The sequence below is a fragment of the Netta rufina genome (genome assembly GCF_964035555.1).
Source record: "Netta rufina genome assembly, chromosome: 16".
Taxonomy (NCBI): Eukaryota; Metazoa; Chordata; class Aves; order Anseriformes; family Anatidae; genus Netta; species Netta rufina.
This window is the reverse complement of record NC_140140.1, coordinates 10,468,516-10,478,122: the sequence shown is the minus strand read 5'-3', so window position 1 is coordinate 10,478,122 and position 9,607 is coordinate 10,468,516. Positions and strand designations below refer to the sequence as shown.

Below are 9,607 nucleotides of genomic sequence, written 5' to 3'. Positions count from 1 at the left end.
AATTTCATTCTCTACTTTTTGAAAATGAAACACCCCGTATTCAGTACTGAACATCTATGATTATGCCTGATCCAAATGTAGTACAACAGATTAATTCATCAAGCTGTAACACGACCCTAGATCATATCCTTCCGGCGTTTGATTTGTCCTTTGTTACATAGAAAATAAAACTACATTTCCTTCTTTATATATTAAACAACTTTTAAAAAAGGTAATCTTTATTTAAATACAGACAAAACCTGTAACCCTCATCAGCCCTTAAACAAGACACTTCATCAGTGGCAATGCTTAATCCAGCAGTAACAAAATAACCTTACATTTAAAGATCCTAATGAAAGCAAGTGCTGAGCTTATGGCCAAAGGAAGGTTCTCACACACGAAGCTCAGAAGTACTGTTTCACTAAGCTGCAGGCAGAATACTTGAATGAACACGCTTAAAACTGCACAGGCCAGATAATACCATATCTGTAAGAATACGTAGTGAATTTTCAAACTTACAGAAGGTTTAAGCTCAGATTTTTTTAAGGATCTGTACTTCTATTGAATATGGGTCTGGGAAACTTGCATTGTTAGAGATAAGAAATAGTGAGTCTGGGTTTTTGAACTAAAAAAAAAAATAATTCAAGTGCTATATAACAAAATTTCTAAGTAAAATGAAGCAAAGTGACATTTCTGAAGTACATATATGAAAATTAATATGCACAAGTTTCTTTTTTTTGAGGGGTTACTGAAGGTGTCTATATCAAATTATTCTCATTTTCATGTGCTGCAGCACCGCCCCATTTTATAGTTGCAACGTAGATATTCCTTGAATTTGAGATTACACTTGTTAAGATAAATTCCAAAGAAGACAAGATTTCAATTCTGAGTTTTAATATCAGAACTAGAACACCATTGCTTGAATTCATCTAAACAGTTTAAAATTGTGTTTCAAATTCTTATAGCACAAGACTGGCTCAGAATCAAAGGTCCACTTGTCCAACTGGAGGAAAAAAGAAGACTAAAAGATACAAAACAGAGCTTTACTGAAGACGGCTTAAGGCTTCATTAAAATATTTGCCAAGTTCTGCTGTTACTTGTGTAATCCATTCTTTAAACAGACTTCAGTGGGATTGCACAGATACAATGCAGAGCAAAACTGGCTCTTACTGCCCAGTTTGAGCAAGATCTAGTCACATTATCTTTTGCAGGATTCAGAAAGACGGGAGAATACAATCCTTCCTGCAAGGATCATTTTATTCCGCACCCCAACTCCTTGAGTAAAATTAGAGATGACTTACAAAAATTAATGTCCCACACACTAATAAAAAATTAGCATGGGGCAAAACTTCATCCTGGTGTTCCAAGATTTTTCTGCCATGTTTGACAGAATTAAAAAAACGACAAGAAAACAGACACAGCGTGGCTCTCATCTAGGCATCTGTTGGCAGTACAATCAATACAAGATGATATAATGAATCTGGATAATCACTGTTTTATAAAAGTGTCCTTAGTCTGTTGTTGACCTTCTGTACCAAAATCTAGCCCTGTAGTCATCACTGCAGGTCATGAAGCCAGGATTGGTAGGAGAATGGACAATACAGCGAACAATGCTGTTATGCCCAAGAGAAAGAAGATTTCTCCGTTCAGCAGTTCTTGAATCCCAGCAGCAGAGACTTATGGTCCTTTCATCTGGAAGCAGCACGTAGTCTTCTGTGTGGTTGAAGACAGCTTGTGTTCTGTGTACTTGCCGTCCACTCAAACCAGCTCCTAAATATATGCAGAAAAATATTAACTCAAATATGATCTCTTTTAGGAAATTTGCAAACCTCCTGTATCTACTAATTGCTGCAGACTATTAAAAGAAGCCTTATTTTCTCTGTTATTATACAACTTCCATGTAGAACAACTGAATCAATTACAGATATTCTTTTGTACCTATATACAGTGTGTATGCTAGAATTTAGAGTACGGAAGGATTAAGCACTCCAGCTGTGGCAATCAAGTCCAACCACTCAGTATGAGTGCAAACAGTAAGCTTTAAAAAGCAGTTTTACCTTACATCTTTTGTATGAGGCTTACAATTGTAACTAGCCAGAAAGACCACAGGTAGCAGGAGACAGAGATCCTCATTATCAATAATTTTCCTTTTGAATATCATATGGCATATTGTGTGACCTACCTTGGCCATACCTTTGCCCCCCCTTCATATAAAACGTGTTTAATATGCAGGCATTTATTTTCCAAGGAATAGACCTACTTTCTACCTTGTATTTTGCAAGGGTTTATTAAGGAGGTGCTGCACCCTGCTGGTTGAGAGCAAAAATACTGCTAGTGTACAAGGACTGCACAGATCCCAAAAGCTGAAACAAAAATTTTTCAGCATCCACTCCTCTGTCATGGTTCAACTCCCAATACTTAAGCACACTGCTGCTTCACCCTAAAGCTTCCCCTGTCACGTAACTGCTATTGCATGCAGTTTCCATCTTTCATAATTTCCCAAGTCCTGCTGAGATCAAAGCATGGTATTGTCAGCATGCTGGAAGTGTGGCTACCTCGTGCATAATTTCATCCTTCAAAAAAGTACAGCTGCAAACATTTTTCAGAATATTGCCATGGTTTACTTGAACCATTTATTTACCCAAGAGTCTAATTGTTAACTGCCCCGATGTGGATTTTATTCCCCTGCAGTCCATGGTACTCTTCGGGCAAGAGGCCTACTCTATCCCAAAAAGGATTATGCATTACTTTTGATCCTTCGTTTTTATATATATGTATTTTTTTTTGCTAGACCAAGGGTGCAGTATAAACTGACAAGCCCAAGAATAAAGACGATCATCGGAAAGAAAAGCAATGAGGTCTTCCACCTTCCCTCCGAATACTCATCATTTCTAAAACACATTAAAGAAAAACTAAGGAACAAAACCTTCTGCACAAGTGTTCTAAACTTTAGGGCATTCACATTCCTATTTCCTTTTCCCTAGCTTAGCAATCGCTTCCCTCCAAAAGCAATGGCATAATGCTGGTAGAGAAGCCTCCAAAATTCTACTTAAGACTCAGCAGGTTGAAAGTGACACAGCTTTGACACAGCTTTTCTTCTTGATGTAGTTTACATGAAACGTTTTAAAAAATATGGGGCAATTTATCTTCAAAGAAGCTGTCTCCCCTTACCTTTAAGGATTAGTATTCACCAATAACAGACTTAATCTTTCAGACAACACCACCCCTGCCCCCCCTTGGTCAGTAGCTGAAAAAGAAGGTACTTGGAAGGTCACCTGCCACATACATACCTGTGTATTTGACCAGTGTTCGACCAGTGGATATCTCCCATAGTTTAGCTACAGAGTCTTTTCCACTTGACAAGATATACTTTGAATTTTTGGAAAAAATAGCTGAACAGACTTCAGCTCCATCATGCGCCTTCTCAAAAGTAGTGATACAGCGATTTGAAACACCGTCCCACAGTTTGATGCATCCATCCTTACTTCCTGTCACATACATGTTTGCACTTGCATTGTAATTTACAGAACAAATTGCATCTGTGTGCTGATCTTGAGGATTGCAAGACACAAAACACTGGAAAGTATTGATATCATAAAGTCGTAAAGTTGGGTGCTGGGTACCAACAAGAATGAAATCTCCCGAAGGGTGAAAAGAGATTGAGCGTAACATCTCTGCTTCCTGTTTGATCAAAAATACATAATTGATGTAAGTTTATTAAAAAAATAAAAATAAAAAGCTAAAATGTGTCAGTTTTGGTGGCATTAAAGTGCTAAAAATTAGTTACACTATCAATTCGCATGACATGATGTATTTCAGCAAAATGGAAAATGCTCTACATAGCATTAAAAAGCCTGTGACAGCCTACACTTAAATATACCACAATTTTTTTCCTAGAGCAGCTTGCTGTGCCCATTTATTTTTGGGATATTGCACAACAGTAGCAGAAGGTTTTGTCAGCCAGTCAAACCACCACATAATCCCAAACTCGTCTCTAGAACCATGATAACGTAACTGACTTCAAAGTCACCCATATTAGATTAGGTCTGGATTAACAAAAAGCAAACAGACATGAGAGTCAAAGACTGTAAGTATACGTATCCGTTATGCACTCTTAACACAGAAATTGGCACATCTGCAAATTTTGTTAGCTACATCCTCCTACACACCTAACCACCTACATACTCGGATGCAATTCAGCTCACTGATAGCTCAGTAATTACACACAAGCTTTGGTTGTTCTGAACTGGATGACAGTATCTAACCTGTATATATTTGAAGGCTCTTTTGGCAGAAGGCTTTGAATAGTCAAACAATTTAAGTGTGTAGTCCCTTGAACCAGATGCAAGGATCTGTTCTGTTGGGTGAAAAGCTAAACATGTAACTTCATCCACATGATCATACAGAGTCCGAATAACAGGATGATTTTCCATGTTTTGCTGTGCTGTCTCATTCATCATGACCTGCAACATGGAACAAGTTAGCGTAAGAAGGGAGAACATGCTTTTGACAGGTAATGCAGATTTTATACTTGATAAATTATCAGATAACATCCCCATATCTTTACAAAGGTCAATGGACCTGCTCAAGAATGAACTAGTATCAGCAGCAGTAAACTGATGCAAGAAAATGTATCACCTTCTTCAGGAAGGGTCCAAATCAAAATATTATATTGCCAAAGGAATTAAGGGAAGGTGTACCAACAGGGAAAACGGCAACTTTCACTCATATAGACTACTACTGAGAATGTTGTGTATATTCTGAAAAACTACACTTTTGAATTGTTGCCTGATAAGTGTTATCGGGAGAAAAAATAAAGCAAATAAATATGCGTTCTGGGAACCAGTACTGAAACAGCCACTGGATGCTGCAGAGGCCAGAAGAGGGTTCAAAGACAAGCTGTGTTTACACAGCACAGCAATTATCAACAACTATGAGAAGCTATTTCTGGCTCAGATCTCCAGGCTGCTGCAAGAAGTCACACAAGTATATTTGCCCTACATCTTCTTTCTTTTCTTCAAGGGTACTTTATGAACCACTGCTGGAAAGGAAATACAGTGAGACAGACATTAAGTCCAACTCACTGAGCCAGCCACAAGGCACAGACGTTGCATGAAAACCAGACAGCAGCTCAAGAATTCACAAAGTGGCTACGATTCAAGTCACATTTTACCTCAATAGGCATAGCACTTTTGGCCAGCATTCTCTCCGTATCAAGAATTTTTATTGAGGCATCAGCAGATCCTGTAGCTATTAACTGCCCATCTCTGCTATACGTAGCCACACGACATGGTCCCTTATGAGATGTGACATAACAAGTCTCATATTCAGAAGCCTCAGGAGACATGGTCTGTACATCTGCATCAAATTCTAAGTCGATTCCTGTGCCTGGAGCTACTGTGTCCGACCGTCCAATTGCGTACTGAACAGCACTGTCATCATTCTCCATTCCTGAAAAGAGAATTTGACACTCGTAAACCAGGTTCACCTCCACTTTAGACAGATAGGCTATGTCCAGATCTATGCTATAGACTTTAACAGCCACAGCAGTCAGGCTTTAAGAGACAGCCCATGCTGAACAAGGCTAAGCTAGTGGAACAGGTTTAGTTGTATAGCAATATTCATGATGAAAGCAAGGTAGTTTGGCTATATCAAAGCTGACTGCAGATCTGTTAAACTTAACTGTGAAAATACAACCATGAACATCATATGTGTACCTAACTACTTAATACCAATCACTTACAGAAGTCATAGACTGGACTATAGTCAACTTTTTACAGAAGTGAGAAGCAAGCCCCAGTGCTATTACGTGACATTTAAAATAAAAAATAGAAGCATTTACCAATTACTCTTCTTTCCATTTTACTGAATCAAAGGAGAAAACTCCACCCCACAAACTACTATCCTAGCATTGCTAATGGAAATTATTACTTCACACCCACTCCACAGAATTTTTTTGTTTTGCAGGATGCTTCTACAGGACAAAGACAGTTCAGCATTGGAATTTGTACCAACACAGGACATGCAATTTTTCAGCTACGTGCCTAACTGCTGTTACCAACTTCAACAGAAAAGTCGTTGCTGCTTTCATCTACAATCTGCGAGTCTAGCATGATTATTTCAGACAGACAAAGCTTCACCTATTTATACTCATGTAAATCAACTAGTTGAAGCAGCAGAACCAGTTCAGTTACAATACAGAGAAGACATGCTGTCATGGCTAGGCCTCTTCCAATAACCTAGACAGCTTGTTTTTACAGCAGCTCAGGAATTCTGACTACTGTGTGCTGCACAGATGTACTTTCAGAGAGAAAGGTATAGGGAGAGAACAGGCAATACCTTTGCTGAGACCCCAGACCATGAAGCTTATTTTCTTGAGAGTGGTATATAGAAGCTAATGAAGATGGCCAGTGAAAAGACTTGGTCCCTCTCCAACGCTTTCAGGAACAATCAGAGAGCTGCAATTTAGTAATAGATCTAACTTCCTATTAGATCTGTGGACTTGGGGATCTTGTTTACTTGAGCATATTTTTAGAAGGTTGTCAGTCACCCAGAGGACCCTTGGCAGGTATTCTAACACGTTAAAAGAAGTTGAAACAAACATTCTGACAACGTTCAGTGACCTGTTTTGCTTTCAATGCACACAAGAATGAAACACAGAACTGGAATGCACCATAAAAAAGTAAAACACGGAGACAAAGGCTGCATCTAAATATATAAAAACTTTGTGGTATTACTAGAAATAAGCTGAAATACTGAAATGTATTGTCAGTAACACTAAACCCTTAATTCACACGGATTTAATCTAAGGATTTAGATACTGGACTTTTATGCTCATTTTTTCCCCCACCTTACCTAATTTAATCAGGTGCAGCAGTTGTTCAGATGGTGCACAGACTGACTGTGGTTTTATCTCATTTATTAAGCCATTAGCAATATTTATGTATCCATCATATAGTAGCTGACTAATTATCAATTTATAAAGTTGCTGACGGTCTTTCAAGCTGACTTTTGTTCTATACATTGTGAGCAAGGAGTGCCTCGGAGGGGCCTGAAATAAAAAAGAACAAGAAAAATTATATATGATAGAGACGCATGACACAATTAAAAGCTTTAAATAAAACGCATCTGATGAATTGTGGTGCATAGATATTTAGTATTTGCTTAGTTCAGGTTAGATTCAGAGACTGAGAAATGAAAGAAAATGGGAGAAAACCGGTGAGCTCATTTACTGCAGAAATGAAAATCTGGCCAATAAACGGAATGTGAGCTGCACTAAGGAGCAACAACAAAAATAACGTTGTGGAGGGAAAAGATAGGGTATTAGTTCGAATTCATTCTGCGGGTATCCCTCGTGCTGGCACGGGCGGGCAGGTGGAGCCGGGCGGGCGGAGCTCGGGAGGCGATCACGGAGGGCCATGCAGGGCAGTCGCAGCGCCGAGCCCGGCACCCCCTGGAGATTCCCGGCCCGCAGCCGCTGCCCGCCCGGCCAGCCCCGAGCCCCGGCCCCGGGGGGCGATACCCGGCCCTGGAGGGGGCGTGGGGCAGCGGCTCTGAATGAGGGCGGGGAGGGCGCTGAGCCCCGGCGGGGCTGCAAGGGCCGGGCGGCTTCTAGGGCGGGTAGGGGGCAACACAACCCGGTGTGTGTGTGTGTGTGTGCAGGGGAGCGGCCCGGTACCTACCGACCCTTCCTTCTGCCTCCCTCGCTCTGCCCCTAAGATGGCGACCGGAGCGCGGAGCGCATCGATGGGCGGCGGCGGTAGGGGAGGAGGCGGCGGCGGCGGCCGGGCCCGCAGGACGCTGCGGCGCGAGGGCTGCTGCATCGAGCGCCCGCACATCGATGGGAGGCGGCTCTGCGGCGAGACAAGCGCGGCGGCGTCACGGCGCGCCCCCCCCCCCCCCGGTCACGTGACGCGTGACGCGCGCAGGGAGCCCCCGAGCGGCGGGGAGGGGCCGGGCGCGGAGCTCCGGGGGGACCCCCAGCACCCCCCCCACACCCCCTTCCTCCATCCCCAACCCTTCCCCATAGGGCCCGTGCAGCCCCCGGCCCGCCCTGGAGGTCATAGGAAGCGGCTGGCAGCCGGGATTCTTTTGTGCCCCGGCCCCGGGAAGCGTCGAGGTGGTGCTTCACCGGGTGTGCGGGCACCGGGGGCGAGTAACGGGGCTGTGGAGCTGGCTGGCAGCGCTGCTGCTCCGCGCTGCCCGCCTCCCCGCTGTGCTCACTGCCATGCTTCCTGGTCGGGGCAGGCTGAGAGCCCGTCCCGACAGCACGCCGCCGCCCGCCCCAAAGTCCTACTCACGTCAGCCTCAAGAAACGGCAGTCGAAGCGGACGCGGGTCGAGGAGGGGCGCTGCCATGCTGCCCATGCCCCTTGGCAGCTGCCGCCTGTCACATGCCGCGGCGACACGACGACCTGACATCTTCTTTTTCCCTATCCTGTACCGCTTGTAAACACCAACACAACGGGGCGGCCTTCGCACTTGTTCCTAGCGACGCGGAGCCGGTTAAGAGTTGCCTTCGATTATGGTTCTTCAGAGACCTGACAAACTGAACCTCGTCCTGGTCGCTGCTCGCCGGCCAAGGTCCTCCTCACAGGTGTGAGCAAGACCTCGCAGCTGCCTGGTCACTGAGCCACCAGCGCAGCCCCTCGCTCCTTGTCGCGCTTGTCCTCACGAGCAGCACCGCTCACCCGCTGCCGGTGCTGTCCCGGCTCCGCTCCTCGATGACCCGCAGGCTTTTAGAAGCTGCCACCGGCCGCAGCTCAGCACCGCTCACCTCACGGCGAAGCCAACCTGCGGGCCGAGCGTCCCCTTGGTGCGGCGCAGCAGGGCAAGGCGTCCCCTTCGCACTTGTCCTCAAGAGCCGAGGGCACGTGGAGCGCTGCCCCGGGGGCGAGCGTGAGGCGGCGAGGCCTGCTTCACCCCGGCCCTCCCGGCTCCGCGCGGAGCTGCCACCCGCGGGGCACCTACCTCGCGGCCACCGCCACCACACAAAGGCAGGCGGCCGGCCCCACTCGCGCCCGGCTTCACGCGAGGTGGCAGCACCGCGGGTGTGTGCGTGCGTGTGTGTGTGTGTGTGTGTGGAGGCAGCGAGGGCGGAGGCCGGCGCCTCGCAGGCTGCGGGACTAACCTGGGGCCCTTCCCCCGGCCGCCGTCGGGGCGCTGCGAGGCCTGGGTGCCCGCGGGGAGGGGGCGGCAGTTGTAGCGTTGCCACAGGTGGGTGGTCTGGACATACGCGATTTGCGTAAGGCGGGAGGCGGCCGGGCAGACTTTGCGGAGCGCCGTGCGTTAGCGGGGCGCCGCGCCGCGCACTTGGAGTACGGAAGGAGCCGGCGGCGGGGCAGGCGCTACGTAAAATACGCATGGAGCGCAAACACCGCCCCCGGGGCGGGCGGTCCGGCCCGACGCGGGATACGCAGACGGGCCGCCGTTGCGCCTGCGCGGTAGAGGGAAGGGGGGGGAAGCGACGAGGCTCGGGCCTGACATCGAGCGGCGCGTTGAGGAGACGCCAATCGGTGGGCGGGGCGCTGGGAAAGCAGCCAATCAGCGGCGGCGGGCGGCGGGAGGGCGGCCAATGGCGAGGGGCGGTGGTTTAAAGGGTATTTAAGGGAGGGCCGTTTGAATTCAAA

General features: G+C 46.3%; 1 protein-coding gene across 2 annotated transcripts; it reads right to left on the bottom strand.

Annotated features, from left to right (window-relative positions):
* Window positions 1-856: 856 nt before the first annotated feature.
* CSTF1 (cleavage stimulation factor subunit 1) lies at window positions 857-9,308 on the bottom strand. Of its 2 annotated transcripts, XM_084296767.1 has the most exons (7): window positions 8,280-9,308; window positions 7,662-7,832; window positions 6,835-7,030; window positions 5,153-5,430; window positions 4,245-4,442; window positions 3,270-3,660; window positions 857-1,749 (listed from the first exon to the last, which is right to left on the bottom strand). In XM_084296767.1, the coding sequence occupies exons 1-7, from the start codon at window positions 8,397-8,399 to the stop codon at window positions 1,490-1,492; spliced, it is 1,614 nt and encodes a 537-aa protein (XP_084152893.1). In that variant the 5' UTR covers window positions 8,400-9,308; the 3' UTR covers window positions 857-1,489. The 2 variants fall into 2 exon arrangements, with proteins under 2 accessions (XP_084152893.1, XP_084152894.1); XM_084296768.1 differs by lacking the exon at window positions 7,662-7,832.
* Between the last annotated feature and the right edge of the window lie 299 nt (window positions 9,309-9,607).

Coding starts and splice junctions, on each gene's coding strand:
- CSTF1 (XM_084296767.1), bottom strand. CDS start 8,399: ATGTCAGGTCGTCGTGTCGCCGCGGCATGTGACAGGCGGCAGCTGCCA. Junction 4,443..5,152: donor AAAGTGCTATGCCTATTGAG/GTAAAATGTGAC, acceptor TCCATGTTGCAG/GTCATGATGAATGAGACAGC. Junction 1,750..3,269: donor AACACTGGTCAAATACACAG/GTATGTATGTGG, acceptor GCATATATTTAG/GAGCTGGTTTGAGTGGACGG.